Here is a 15,795-nt window from a genome sequence, read left to right as displayed (position 1 = left end):
TGCGCGACAGAAGGCCGGATTGATTTAGGGTTGCTTCGGGAGGAGATCGGGGTGTATTCTTGGTCGAAATCCAGGTTATAGGGCGTATAAATAGGCTCGCCCCTGGAAATTACTTTCGGGAGCTGCGGAATTAATACTTTTAATCCCGAATAGCTGGTTCCTCGTCGCTGGTCCGTTCGATAACATTCCCGCGCGATTAGCGACTCCCGCAGCGATCGTATGGATCCGCCGCGCCGCGCCGCGCCGCGACGGTAGAACGATCGCGTGCGGTTAGCCGGAAGCGCGCAGCCCTCCGACACGAAGACGATTTCTCTTTACAGAAGTTTCGAGCAGTCTCCTCTCCGAAGTATTTACGAAAACAGACTCCGAGCAATCCAGCGCCCATGCGGCTCCATCGATCCAGGGGGAAACGGTCACGTTCCTGGACAAACGATCCTCTTCAGACCGCGGAAGAAAAACTGCCCGCGTGTCTCCGGGGAACATTCTGTCCCGTCTCTATCCCGGGGCACGGTGCAAAACCGTTTCAAAGTCGAGCACCGACGGCGGTCTGCTTGAAACAAGATCCGCCGATCGATATCGGACGTCTTTCAAAGTCCCGCTCGATCTTCTTCCCATCCAGTGAACACGTTGAAACGATATTACATTTTAATGATCCGTATATAAAGTAAGATAAGTCTACAGTGCGATACATATGTGAATAGTGCGACCCGACCGCTAGACGAAGTTCTGCCCACCTGAAATATAGTAAACCACCGTAATGTGTTCACGTCCGAGTTATTAGTGTAGTTTTTAAATGAAACACGCGAGTGTGGAACGTAAATGGAGGCAAGTCTCTCAACGTTCGGTGGTCCAAGTTGGGGGGCGGACAGCACCAGCCCTCAACCACCGGAAACATCGAGAACGAGGGTGTCCGTGCAAACTCCGAGTCCGGAGAACCTTTCGGAGGATCGTAGATTCCAAGTCAATTCTATACGAGGTACTCGAGACGAGTTACACAGTTACACCTGCCACATATACGTATTATACATATGTATATCATTTCATATTTAACCTTAGTCATGCGCAACGCATCACTTTTCTATCTGCTACTAAGTACTATTTTATGCTGATAACTAGACTGCGGATCTTTATGCAAAATAAAAATTGTCTTCGTCAATTTTGTTTGTTAGACTTCGTTTAAAATCTTGATGACGAGTGTGACTCGTTAAAATACGGCAAGGGGTTAAAGAACAAAAAAAAAAACAGGAAGATTTGAACAATGTTTAACTAACCAATTTGAATTAGAGTTTCTCTGTTCGAAGAATATTCTTTTGTGGGATCCTTGAATGACAATACGCTATTGAAAAATACAGGGAGAGCTAATGAAAGGGGTCTTTCTATTCGATGGTATCTATGCACCGCCATACATCTCTTTTCGACTTAATTTCACAGTGTAAACCGCAACGAATTTATCGGCCCGTTATCGCACCCCATTACCGTGATACGAAATCTCTGGCGAAGCCCTAACAGACCGTTCATGGTGCATTGAAACGCAGCGCAGCCGCGATTGCATCGCAATGGTACTCGCGGGCTAGTATTCTTTTCCGATCGAAAGGTTATCCGTAAATATACTTTGCGAGAACGACCAATGGTGTGATGAACTTTGACGAGGCAGAAGCAAGGTGCCAGGCTATGCATCTTTTTGATAGGCCCCGCTATCGCGAAACGATGCCACGGGTTTTTGCGAAGATGATTCGTTCAATATAATCACGTTTAAACGCTAGAAACAATATCGTAATCTACAATTTAGTCACGACTTTCGTTTTCAGTTAGAAAACATTAGCAAAATATATTTCAGAAACATTTTGTTTGCTATTCGCACCTAAAGACAATTGTTTTATTTGAACTGGTGTGACTATTTCAGCGAATTATTCCAATGTCACAATATCTGCGATTTCCATTTCGAAATCCATTTTCGATCTCTCGATTTTGTAGAGCAACAATTACAACATCGTCCAGTTTCTTCAATTGAATCTTGAAATTAGCGATGTTGCGCTTATGATTTGATATCAGCAAAGACCGTTGTCCTGAGACTCGTATAAGGACATACCGGAGACGTTTGTAGCGTAGAGCATTAAGATCGTCGAGTTGGGGCTGGATCAACTTGACTAAAAGACAATTTGCTTGTGTGTGTTTTCAGCCCAGATCGAAATAATCCCGTGCAAGGTGTGCGGCGACAAGAGCAGCGGCGTCCATTATGGCGTGATCACCTGCGAGGGCTGCAAAGGCTTCTTCAGGCGGTCCCAGTCGTCGGTCGTTAACTATCAATGTCCACGGGCCAAGAATTGCGTGGTCGACCGTGTAAACAGAAACCGGTGTCAGTACTGTCGGTTGCAAAAGTGCCTACGCCTCGGCATGTCCAGAGATGGTGAGTGCATATTACTGATTCGAGCTTTCGTTTTCTTGATCGTTCCTCAAGGTGGCGAGGAGAGTTACATTACCTTAGGCTTCTCGATACGCATCGGTAATCGGTATGGCTGACGTCAGCCCGTGTGGGCAACTAATTAGTAAATGCTTCGTCAATTACGGAAGGTTACCGAATAAATCTAATTAACGGTTGACGTTGTTGTCAAATGATGGTAACCCTGTGCACTCGGAGAGCTACAGTGACTCCCATTAATATTCGGACGCTCTAAAAAAACGCGATAATCTTTTTAATATTGGACTATACGATTCAAACTATTTCAGAAGCTAGAGCACTTTAAAGGCTTTACTACGGTAAAAGTTACGACGAAGACTTTCTTTTTTTCGACCAGAGATTCCTTACATTTCGCAGTTGGCGAAGTGATAGTTGAAAGAAAAGATCCGCGAAAATAGAACGATAATCGTCGCTAGTGTCAAGCCAACAAACCCCACCGACAGTGCAAAGAAATCAACAAAGATAGGAAAATGTAATTTCTTTGTTCCCGCGTCTATTATCACGTTAAGTCACCCAACAATTGCGAGGAGCTCTCTCTCTCTCTCTCACTCGGAAGATTAGCTCTCTTCAACGATAGAGTATGTAAACACAAAGCCCGCGAACGCGCCAGTTCAGACTCTCGTCACAGGTGAAACTCGACAGAAATGAGATAACAAGAGCTGTCAACTACAATATTTCGTGCTTCCGTCGATCATCTGCAATTTTCTAATTAATTAGTCGTGTGGAGTCATTGCATGTTCAAAACTAAACATTTTCTAGAACGTATAGAGCCATTTCTAATAAGGTAATGACTATTATTAATTTCCTTCAACTGAAACAAAATTCAATCTCGTTTTTGTTAATACGTAGCCATTTATATTATAAACGACAGAGAAGTTTTAATCAATGTAGTTGTAAAACAAATCGTAGTGCAAAGGGTTACAGTGAGTGACAATGAACAACAACAACAACAACAACAACAAAGTAAATAATAAAGTAAAAGACGAAATGGGACTTTGTAAGTGTGCAAAAATGAAGTACGAGTGACCGAAGGTTGAAAAGTCACCTCACTATTAGCAAGCACGTTCACCCGTGACGTCATCAACAGTAGCGGACTTATACTTCTACCTCTACACGCCCTGGAAGAGCCAACTCCTTCCTCATTCAGGCTCATTCAAACATGTCGTTTTTATTTTTAAATTAGTTATCGTTGCGACTCGTGCCTTATTTGTCCAAAAATTTTTCGCCCCTGGATTTTGCCGCCCCTCCCACTGGCCAATAAACCAATAAACATTTGATTTTGTTTCCTCGGGAATCGATCAACAAAAATACAGATAAGACATTGGGAAAATCGAATCGAAGCAACGTAGCAGTCCGTGCGGCCCTCTGCAAACAGTAATCCCATGAAATAGGAGTCAAAGGTGCATCGTGATCGATGATCGTCGGTATGTCGCGTCGAGCGCGACCGTTTCGGTTGTCCCGTTCAGACTGATCAATTCTGGAGATTCATGTTGGTCGCATTGCCATGACGAAGTCACTCGGAAACGTACGATTTGCTGTGTTCGTCCGCGGTTTGCGGCAAATCAGATGCACGGGGATAGTGGCGGCCACGCGTGCCGCCTCGGGGTGCACGACCCTTTATCGGAGGCTGTCCAGTCCTCCTCTCGACCCGAGCCTCCTCTGCGTCCCAACACCCCCGCAGACCGCTCCTTTCCTCTCTCTCTCTCCCTTTCTCTTACTCTCCCACTCCGTCTTTGTCTCTCTCTCTCTCTCTCTCTCCCTCCTCGACGCGGTCGGGCCTCTTACCGCGTTGCTGCACCTTATCGGACCGAGCCACAGCCTGTCTTAGACACGTTAACGACATTCGTGCGCAGTCATCTAGCTTCGATCTTCAACGCGTGAGCAGGTAGCTTTTAGTCTCCTGCTTGGTTGGCGGTCCTGTTGCAAAATCAACGCGGCCTTTTGTTCCCCGAAAAATCGAAATGCCAGTAATACATAATATTATAATTGAGAGCCGTTCAATGCAAACATGGCGCAGGTCTAAATAATCAGAATAAAATACCCATGTATTTATAAACAACGTAAATCTCTCGAAATACAGAATCGAAGCAGGGTGTCCCAAAAAATGTGGTACTTCCTTGAAAGGGATGACTCCCGAGTATCTTTAAGTAACTTTTTCCTTTGCGAAAATGTTCTTTAAGGAGTTGTTAACGAAAAACGCGGACCAATCAGTCACTTCCAGTGGCCGCGCTCCGATTGGTCCGTGTTTTTCGTTAATATCACCTCAACAAAGCCGCCGGGAACATTTTCCCGAAGGAAAAAGTTACTTCGAGCGACAAATTACTTAAATTCATCTGAACGAAGTTACTTCGAAAAATGATAAGTTGTTGAATAAATTCATCTAGACTCGAGATATGAATTTTCGGTTGTTTATCCCTGCGTGTTTTAATATCCCCGGTATGAATATGTGATAATGTTTCATCAATATCCTCTTTTTCCGTTTTCTAGAATGAACAGAACGAATTAACTCCGTGCTCCAAGTTAATTACGAAACTTTTTGTGCCCCCGTTTTGCATTTTACGTTGTAACGTTCACGCTATAAACAGCCTTGTTATAACCGTGTCCGGTAATTTTGGTGTTATTAAACTTCGAAACTCGTGTAATAAAATGTATCCTAACATTTCACGATATAACTGTAATCGATGCAATCATCGTAGCATCGTTCGTATCTGTCCGCGTTCCAATTTTGCTTCCAAGGAGGTAACAGCTATTTCTCGGGCACTTCGGGTAGCCGGATAAAGAAATGTTTGGAACAATATTATTATTTAAAATTATCAATTGCGAGAGATCTTGACCAATTTCAACAACTCGAGCCTGCCTTGCTGTTAAGGTCATATCAAGGTCATAATTATGTACTAAAGAATACATAAAAGAAATGAAGCTGATCTGAAACGCAGGTCCATGAATAAATTTCTTTTTTGAATTTTGTAGCCGACTCAAAACTAATCCATTTTTTTCCGAAACATTTTATCATCCGACTATCGGAAGTGGGGCACCCTGTGTATAAGTAAACGGACGAAAATAGTTCAACTTCACTCATATTAATATCGAAAAGAATTTATTCAACAAGAGCTTAGATAAGATTTTCCGACCGGCGCGGCGCGGCGCAGCGGCGAAGTAAGCCGGGCTCGTTAGCTGTTTCTTCAGCAATCGGCTCTCCTCCACTCTACCGATTCGAATACATAAATCTCGTCAAAGTATTTTATACGCGCGATTGCGGTTGAAAGACGAATTGTCTTTGAAGTGTCCCCGGCGCGGCGCGGCGCGGCGTGCAGAGGAATGTGTACGTATGCACATTCGAGTGTTCTAGAGTTTGTTTCGTCCGTTCGTTTCCGTGAGTGGTTGTAAACTTTTTTAATGAACACTCGCCTGGTTTCCAGCTTTCTGCCGTCAGATAAAAAGCCGCGTCTGATAGGCACCGGCCGAAAAGCAGGACGTCGCGTCCCCGGCGCGGCGTCGCGTTCTGCCCAGAACGGGCCACGCCGTATTTAACTCGAGGAAGTGAATATCAAAATAAATACATCGAGTTCATGATACAATATATACTAACTCATAGAACATTGGAAATATGTTTCCCAATAAAATGTGCAAGTCTTTTGCTTATGCACATTTTTATATTTAAACTTAAATAATTCATGTAACTTTTAACCGATATACTGGGGTCAGTCCCTTGAGTCTCAGTAAATTGAGTTTCCAATTAATAACATAATGCAAGTTTGATTTTCAATGTTTTCATTGTTTATAAAAATGCAAAGTCTAGTACCAGAAATATACAATTCACTCTATTTGGGGTCTCTAAGGACTCCGATGTATCAGTTACGTTTCTTAAAAGAGTATTATGCTAATGAAATGAAGATTGAAGACAAATTTAAAATTTAGTTCAGGGTAATCAATGTTCAGGTACATTTAATTTCCCGAGTTGCGCTAATGGAGAGACATAAATATCAAAGCTCCGTTCAAAATTTGTTCCGACAAAATTAGAGGTAGCAAGCGAATGAAATGAATTAATTAAATGAAATCTAGCAAGATGTACGGATGTAGAAGGAATGCTATTTAGCCGGGGATATTGATAAAGCCGAGGCTGGAGGGAATAGATTGGTTCGATTGTATGCGCAAGATTTTGAAATATCCTAATCGTGCAGGTAGGCTGTTCGATAATCGTCTGGCCGCTGACGAGCCATCGTTTGCAAGTATTCGATAAGAATCCAGCCTCTCTCTCGTCGTCGTCTAACATCGGATGCTACTTATCCGAGTGCTTCCTCCTGCAATAGACGGTTCAAAATAACATTTATCGGCGGAGTGATCTAAAATCAGCCAGCGAGAGCAGCGTCTGCAAAATTTGTAGACGGGCTCTATCTGGACACTCGAGCGACGCGCCGCGTCGCGAGACTACCGCGTGTCGCAACGCGCCTTCTTTCTGGGATCATTGACACTGAATCATTTGACGAGTGCGTGAGAAGCGAACGATATCTGCTATCGAGAGGCAGGCCGGCGGCTCTCTCACAGATTTGTTCGTGTCCCGCGAGAAAAATCGGCCCGTGTCTACGCTACCCTTCTCGATCGGACTTGAAAGTCCCCCCCGGGCCGGGAAGTCAACGTTCCCACGCGGTTGCCCACCCCCGGTCTCCGAATATAAAAATACACTCCGAAAATCCGAGTGTCTAGCAGCTCGCGGAGGAAGCACCGCGCGCCGGAGGTCATTGACGCCGGTTTCGTTCAATCCCGGCGTCGACGCGAAGTCGGAGTCTCGGAGTCGGAGTCGGAGTCGGGCCCGGTGCGGGCCACGAAGCGATGCGCCCGACTCCGGTTTGCCGAATGTCTGAAAAGTGGACGGGGTCGTCTTCCTAGAGCTAGACGGAAGGAAGCGCCGACGATCGGACTGAACGCAGCCGCCGTGAATCTGGCAACGATAATCGCGTTACTTCTCACGAGCCGGCGGCGCGTCCGGCAGTATTTGCGCCCGTTGATAAGGAGCCAGTCATCTCGGCGCAGCGTGTGCTCCACGCTCGCACACGCTTACCAGAAAGTGCATCGTGTGCTACCGATGGCGCGCGCATACTCTTCCTGTTGTCGTCTCTCTCCCTCTCTCTCTATCTCTCCTCCCTCCCATTGTGTCGTTCATTCCTCCTCTCCCCTCGCACTCTCTCTCTCTCTCTCTCTCTCTCTCTCTTTCTCCTTGCTTCTCCGGCCCTCTTCGTCGCGCGTCAGCCACGTTCGGTCGATCACCCTCCGCTTCGACCTCTTCGTCGGACTCGAACTTCTCTCTCGGCTTCCTCCGAGCTGTACAACCGCGATCCCGATAGCGATTCAGCTGGCAGCTGACGTCGCCGCGTGTTTGCCCCTTTTTCCCGCTTCGCGTTTCATCGTTCCATCTCTTTCGCGACGCAAGGGCCTACCTCGGGACATCGTGGCACCGCGTGTGTTCCTCGCGGACCTAAAGGACCGAGCGTAAAGTAGATTTATCGGTGAGAGGGGTGCTTCTGTGAGCGGAGGGAGGGGGGATTTTTGACTGCCACCATCCTGAGTGGTTAAACTAATGCTGCCATTTATATAACTTCGCGGCAACGTTTAAAATGTACAATCGAATCGCGTATATTCCAAGTCAATCGTGACTTGTATAACAATTTTGTTTCTACGTATTTATTCTTATCAGACTGCGGATGTTTATGCATTTGTGGAGAAATTAGCTAGGTGAAATGTAGAACATTCAATTATTAGAAAAATCTAACAATGGTGTTACGTTGTTTTCAATGTAAAACCGCCATTGAGGGATGAAATGAATTTTTATTTGACTCCTGGCTCCCCCCCCCCCCCCCCCCCGCCCCAGAAATGATGCGGAACATCTTTATTTTGCATAAAGATCCGCAGTCTAATTATTATGAAGGATGTGTTTTTGTAAGGAATGGATAAATTTTCGATGTGTTAATGGAATTTTTATAAATTGATTTACTAAACGACGCGACGCCACGATACATTCTTCACAAAACACTACCGCCACGTGGTACCGGTGCAACTAGTATTTAAAGTCGTCTGTACAGCGCACCACAGTTTTAACCAAACAAGATGGCGGACCAGTTGATACCCCTTCCGTCATCTGGCTCACCCCCTCAGAATCATGCACAGTCCTTTAGGTCCGTGGTGTGCCTTTTCGGCTCGAGATTCCGATGCCCTTTCTGGGGGTGTATGCCAATACGACGTGTGCCCTCGCAGACTTGGACCTCTGGGCAAAATAGTATATCTTTATTCTATAAAAAATCTAACACACCATCTCCACCTCTGCTCACCTGAAATTTTCACTGTTTTAAATTGCACCTACCCATTTTTCTAATAAAGTAACTTAAAAATTAATGATTAAATTAATAAAAAATTCTACAAGTAAGGAGCAAATGGACTTGATCTATCTAAAAAGAGACACAGTGTCAAAAATGGATTTCGAATAATTTAGATAATCGTCTACGTTTTCGGAATTGATTTGTCGACGACAGTGGCCTGGGAAACGTTGATGCGCGGTGGGTTCTAGTTGCACGAGGGGCTGATTTATCGATGATTCGAAAGTTCCGTTGACAATAGCCCGTCGGCCGGGCCGTCGGGAGAGGTGTGTCGCGTTTGAACTCGCGGATGAACTTGAGAAACTGGCGAACACGGAAGAAAAAGGAAGACGGGACGATTCAGGTTCTAGCGGTTGTTGAACGCTCCTCGCGTGACGTATTATGTCGGTGGTGTGCGCGTTGCAGTTGAACGTAGCCCGTGTGCATGTGCGCACTAGTGTACGACGAGTCCGCGTCAGTGTATTGGTGGTGACGTCACTCGGATGGCTGGGTGCATCCGAGCCGGCGATAACGACGACGAGGCCCGAGATGCAAAGAACTTCCGCGTTCTTCGAATCAGAACATTTCTTTGGGGCGTCGACGAGCCACTTAGAAACGACGCGACGAGGACGCTCGTACTTCGATCTTCATTAGCCCAGGTCTTCCGAAGTTTATCGGATCGATACTCGTTCTCCACGAGTCGGTGCATGCGACGCGATGCGCTACAAAGCGATTCTTCGTGAACGTGAAATTGCTCGGAACCTGGGAGTCTTATTTCCACAAACATGTCATACGATTCGTTGATCGTTCTTCGGATAACAGGATTGTTCCATTAACCCTTTACAGCCTGAATTATGTCGTTGTTACTTCCCAACCTCGATTGAACCTTTTGCACTCGCTTTGTTGCTGTCGCTTTACAGACATTTGTAATCTGCTGGCCAACAGCGATAATAGCTACTTTTATTCAGATTCCAACGAGAAACGAAATCAATTGATGAAACATTTCCGAAGCGGTAGTTTATTTTCTTTCTTGATATGTTTAATAGGTTGAACATAATGTACCTTTTACACCTATTTATTAGGGGTGCACGGGTACCCGAAATTTCGGAAAGTTTGCAATATTCAAGTACAATTTGTACTCTTCCATTTCAACTTCAATTTCAACTTTTCCATTGCAACTTCAATTTCTACTCTTCCATTTCAATTTCAATTCTTTCAATTTCACATCGTTAATTTCAACTCTTCAATTTCAACGTCAGTTTTTCAATTTCAACTTCAATTTTTCAATTTCATCTCTTCAATTTCAATTTTTCAATTTCAACGTCAATTTCAATATCAACCCTTCAATTTCAATTTTTCAATTTCAACTTCAATTTCAATTTCAATATCAACCCCTCAACTTCAATTTCAACTTCAATTTTTCAATATCAACCCCTCAACTTCAATTTCAACTTCAATTTTTCAATATCAACCCCTCAACTTCAATTTCAACTTCAATTTTTCAATTTCAAATCTTTAATTCCATTTTCAACGTCAATTTTTCAATTTCAACCTCAATTTTTCAATTTCAATTCGTTAATTTCAAATCTTTAATTTCATTTTCAACGTCAATTTTTCAATTTCAATTTCAGCTCTTCAATTTACACTACGTAGCAAGTAAATGCTAACGTCTTAGTACTAACTATAATAGTGTTTTAGAGTTATTGAAATTGAACTTTTCGATATACATAGGTTAGTACTTTTTTCTAACGAATGTCCAGCTGCATCGATTGATGTATTAAAAAATACCTCATTCCATGTAAAAAAATATCGATGACCTTGAAATCTTGTGAAAAAATGACCTTGAAAATTTATTCCCTTGCACCGTTACGTGTGGCCCTTCAAACAGTGTAACTTTGTCCGAAGAAGTTTTTTTGTACAACGAAAAGTAACGGAGATATTTAGGTGTTCTGTTTCTCTTCGGACTCACCCAGCCGTCCTCACCCTGGAGTCCGTAATCAACCTAAGGATACCTTAATCGCACTTATTGAAAGACCCTGTCTCGCATTTAACCGACGATTGCTAGGCGGTTAATCGGACACCGATTTCTGTTGCAGCCGTTAAATTCGGACGCATGTCGAAGAAGCAGAGGGAGAAGGTCGAGGACGAAGTTAGATTCCACAGGGCACAAATGAGAGCGGCCTCCGAGACGGCGCCCGATAGCAGCGTGTTTGAACACCAAACACCGAGCAGCTCGGATCAGCACCACCCTTATAACGGAGGGTAAGTACGAATTGCTATCTTATCGAGTATCGCGACGAGAATAATTGTGTATATCCTCTAGTATTATGCTTGATAAAGGCTCGCTGCTTGGGTCCAACGACGTCCTCGTAGCGAGGCGGTTACGGTTCGTGGCTCGCTTCTGTCTTGACAAACGATGGCCTGAGACGGTGCCTAGTAAACAAGAAAATACTGTTCCCTTTTAAGTGAATAATTAAAACCGAAGAAGATTTCAAAACGGAGATATGTCCAGTGCCGGCCGCTAACGTGTTCCAATCTTTTTATTTATGTTAGGTATACGTACGGCGGCAGCGAATACGCTTCACCCGGCCCCGGAACAGGTGGCTCGGGTTATTACAATCATCAGGCGATGACGAACTATGAGCTTAGCGCGGATTATGTTGACAGCACGACGACCTACGACCCGCGACCGACGCAGACGCAGGTCGCGGACACCGTCGCACCTGATACACCCTCCGCTGTCACCGCGACTGGGGTTCTTCCCAACGTGGTTACCACCGGTGAGTATCTTCAAACATGTCTCCATCTACCTGTGCTTTGCGGGGGTCAGGTGTCCGGGTTGCTGCTACTCATTTGTCTCTTTCTATCATCACTGTCATCTGTCTGTGGAAAGGCTCTAGTATGGTCGCTCAGATGGTGGGTTCGGCCTGGGAAAATTAACGCAAACCAATCTCGCTTTACCGTTTATGCCGCGGATAGACCGTGGATAGTTATGCCAGAGAAAAATTCACAGGCGGCTCTAGTTACCCTCTCTGTGTCGGTACCGGATCAGTCGCGTGACGAAACGCGTCGCGCGATTAAAGCCCAAACTCGCGATCAACATTTCTGGCAGAATATTCATTGCTTTTGTTATTAATATTTAACCCTCTGCACTTGGAGCAAAATTTTAACTTGAAAATTAAACATTTCTTCCAACCTAGAATATTTCCCTATGATTTTTTAAATTTTATGGATATGAAATTGGCATAATACCTCGTACAATACCTGAATGATACAGCAATTTTTAGTGGCACCTCGGTTAAGCATTGAAATCCATGCAGGGAATAAATTTTCTTTTTCTACTACAAAATTATCGAGGACAAAGATGTTGCAGTTATTGTTGTAAAAACTGTGCTAAGAACAGTACGAGCAGGGCTGAATTTTTATCGCGAATGCATAAAATCCACAGTGTTTAGTCGGGAGGAATCGAAACTTTCGCATACCGGTTCGAAAGAATTATTTCTGTGGGGCTGACAAAGGTTAAACAATTTCTACTAATTTTGTTAACATAACAAATTGAGCTGCAGAATATTATAATCCTAATATGTAATGCTGACCGCAGTTATCAGGTTGTTGCATATGAAATGCCCGATTTTTAAAAGTAAGTTAAACTTTCAATCTAGGTCCATATAAAAAAGTTGGGAAACGCAACTAATTATGAAGTTAACTCTTCAGCACAATTAGTGAACTTTGAGCGCGGATATCTCGGAAACTATGTATTCTAGCGATTAGATCATTCTATACAAAATTAAAGCTGACAAAATGTGCCATAAGATTGACTTGATTCAGTTTTTCGCTATCTCGCATAGTTTCCGAGATATCCGCGCTCACGTCAAGTTAAAAATTGTGTTCCTTCCATTTCCCTCTACAACTTTTCGTTGACTGGACTATTCTTGACGTCTCACAAGATTTGCACTCTGAGATCGGACATTTGATATGCATCAACCTAATATCTCTGAAATCGAGAATGCTTCGCGTTTGAATCCGCGCGGAGGATCCTATCAATTTTCAGAGAGACAGCACGTTATTTCCGAGTGTAGATAAAGTATTATTCTCTCGCGCGTGTGTGTATATTTTCAATTTTGATCGGGCGGAATATGAAGTTACGCGACTGTGCCAGACGAAACTGAAGTCGTGCCAAGTCGACGAGAGTTTATAGTTCCATTAAAGTTTATTGTTAGCGAAGGAGCGGTAACAAGATGTCAATCGATGAACAACCAGCGCCAAGTAGTACTGGTCCCTTTCAGCGCCACGCGGCTGATACAATTATTGTGTTTATCACTGCCAGTTGACTGCACGGTGCATTCGGTGAATGATATTGATACTGTTGCTTCAAGTAACATTAACAGTCATAAAGATACGATTGAATTGCCGCTTCAGGAGTATGCTGCTGCCGCGATAGACGTTTCTTCGAGTGAACAATGCCGCTACGCTATCTGAAAAATAGTGAAAGATCTTCTAGACGGACGAGTTCGCGATCTTCTCTTACGTGATCGATTGAAATCTTTGTTGACGCGTGCCAAAATGAAAAGAAAATTTTCCAAATCGATGCAGAGGAAAAGTCCGAAGAACAAATATGATTTTCGAAATTTCAAGTTTGATCAAACGAATGATTTAGGACATAGTCTCGTTTTCCACTGAAATTGACCCGAACGATGGAGGACGGGCAGAACGACCCGTAGTTACCATAACACTTACCTAACGATAATGGTCGAAACTTTTCGGCAGTAGCGTATTCCTAAAGATAGCGAGCAGCCACCATAACCCAACCCATCATTACAAGCGTTCAAATGGTTTACAACTTACGCGGACTAAAATTACCGCTTCATCAACTAGCTTACTGCGCTGGCACACAGTCTCGCCTCGTACAGAGTCCAATCCACGTTCCGATCGTAGCTAATTCTACTAGGTCCTACCAGAAACACTTTCAGGGGGTGTTCTTCTATGGAGGCGTCGTTTTCGGATAATATTTGTGCGATAAAAAAGTTCAGATTACCGTAGATCAAGCAATTCTTTGCATACATGTTGGTTATTGATCCAGAGAAAGTGTAATTGTTAGTCTATTAAAGTACATGATTATTTAAAAACCACAAAATTATTTGTTTTTTTGGGGACAAAAGTGGTCTTCCACGCAAATCCTTTGTTAAACTTTCTAAATGTTTTTGTTCAACTATTATAAATAGAATTGGGGTGTACAATTTTCAAGACATATTTGTGAAAAAACTACATCGAATTGATTGTTTCTGCTCCAAAGGAGATCACCCCCACTTTCGTGAAAGCATAGGGGAAAATTACCAAACGTTAATTAATTGCTAATAAATATAATTAATTTCTATGATTACGTATTGACAAGATTTCGAATACACGGATCAACATTTAAAACAAACCCTCCAAGTCTAAGCGTCCCTCTATACAGGTGATTAAATTAAATTAACGAAGTGAAATTGAAAAATTGAAGTTGGAGGGTTGATATTAAAATTGAAGTTGATATTAACGAAATGAAATTGAAAAAATGAAGTTGAAATTAAAGTTGGAATTGAAAAATTAAAGTTGAAAATGAAGTTGAAGAGTTTGAGACGATAAGAGGTTGAGAGAGGTCTCTGGAGGTGTTGATCCGTCGCTGGCTAAGAACGAATCCGTGAAGTGGAGTAGCGAAGATGTTGGTAACTTTCCCCTAGGCCTTAGAGAATAAATAGGTCGCGAGCTAGGGGCGGAGAAAGAGAGAAATGGGCGAATTGGATAAAGAGTAAAGAGAGCTGTGTTGGACCTAGTGAACTTTGACTTTTCGCGTGAACCAGGAAAGTCGCTGTCTGCCTCGACGACCGGAAGCAGCACGGGGGGTAGTGGTGGCGGTAGTAGCGGAGGCGGTGGTAACGGTGGTGGATCCGGTGGCGGTGGCTCGGGCGGTGGAGGGAGCGGTTCTGGCACCGGTGGCGGTGCAGCCGCTGGTGGCGGCGGCGGCGGCGGTGGTGCCGGTTCCCTCAGCGGGGGTGGAATCGTTGCTGTCAAGCAAGAGACCACCGTCGAACTCGCCAACCTGGGCCACGGCTCGTACACGATGGTCGACTCGACGACCTTTCTGAGCGGTCAGCAACAGAGGGTCAGCAATCCATCCGAAGACGACGAAGTGCCGAGTCTGCCCAGTATGTCCCATGCGAGATGTGAGGTTACGTTTGTGTCCCTTTGCATGGGCATGCTAGAGTTGCGCTTCTTTTCTTCTCTTTTTTCTTTTCTTTTCTTTTCTTTTCTTTTCTTCGTCTTCCTGCGCCTCGCGCCTCGCTCTTTTCGTCGTTTTACGATCGTACGCTGTTCCTTTTTCTTTGCAATTATCGTCCTCCGTTCGACGCTCGCTCGGGGAGCACGTTTTCTGCTGCTTCGAACCTCCGCTCAGATGTTTTACATCGACTCGCACGGAACACCATTCAATTGATGTTTCAAAATTGCGTACATTCGATTTATAAATGACACCAGAAATTTATGTAATCTTGGGAGAACACCTTTGTCGTCAACGAATCGTTTTTCCTTTGTTGAAGATTCCAACGAACAATAAAATATATGATATAAGTAATCGACACGAATCAGAGGGATGAAGTTTTAGGCGGAGACTTTGCGCGCGAGAGAGTGGATCGTGTAAAGTTCGCCGACTCGAGGACGTAGTGAAATGGCTGCACTAACTGCAGCGATAATGCAGCGGTAATTTACAACGAACCCAAGGATAGGAGGTCTCGGTGGTTCAGATCGGTCCGGGAAATCTTAAGAAAACGTGCTCTCGCATTCTCGTCGAAGACAAGACTCGAGTGGTGTTCCAATGCCAAAACAATTTACCAATATCTTTGAACTTGAAATATCTGTCGCTTGTGTGTGTTACACTATCTAAACGCTAAACAATCGTTGCAACAAAATGTCGGAGAGACTTGTTCATTCGTGTCTGTGTTTCTGTTGATTCGTTTG

The 15,795-nt window shown here is 44.0% G+C and overlaps 1 protein-coding gene across 14 annotated transcripts in view; it reads left to right on the top strand.

Annotated features, from left to right (window-relative positions):
• The window catches only part of Hr3 (nuclear hormone receptor 3 ROR-beta), a 179,198-nt gene that overhangs the window by 151,125 nt on the left and 12,278 nt on the right, over positions 1-15,795 (top strand). For 8 of the 14 annotated variants that reach the window (XR_013010839.1, XM_076441958.1, XM_076441952.1 and 5 more), the window contains 4 exons: positions 2,180-2,407; positions 10,902-11,067; positions 11,359-11,585; positions 14,643-15,005. Coding sequence is in view for 13 of the 14 variants with exons in the window: in XM_076441958.1 (XP_076298073.1) it covers positions 2,180-2,407; positions 10,902-11,067; positions 11,359-11,585; positions 14,643-15,005 (984 nt within the window). In the remaining variant the exon portion in view is untranslated. Of the gene's footprint in view, positions 1-320; positions 977-2,179; positions 2,408-10,901; positions 11,068-11,358; positions 11,586-14,642; positions 15,006-15,795 lie in introns of all 14 variants that reach the window. The other 6 variants (XM_076441953.1, XM_076441954.1, XM_076441955.1 and 3 more) reach the window with 3 other exon arrangements.

This window comes from Lasioglossum baleicum, chromosome 17 (genome assembly GCF_051020765.1).
Source record: "Lasioglossum baleicum chromosome 17, iyLasBale1, whole genome shotgun sequence".
Classification (NCBI taxonomy): domain Eukaryota; kingdom Metazoa; phylum Arthropoda; class Insecta; order Hymenoptera; family Halictidae; genus Lasioglossum; species Lasioglossum baleicum.
This window is presented reverse-complemented; position numbering and strand designations above follow the sequence as displayed.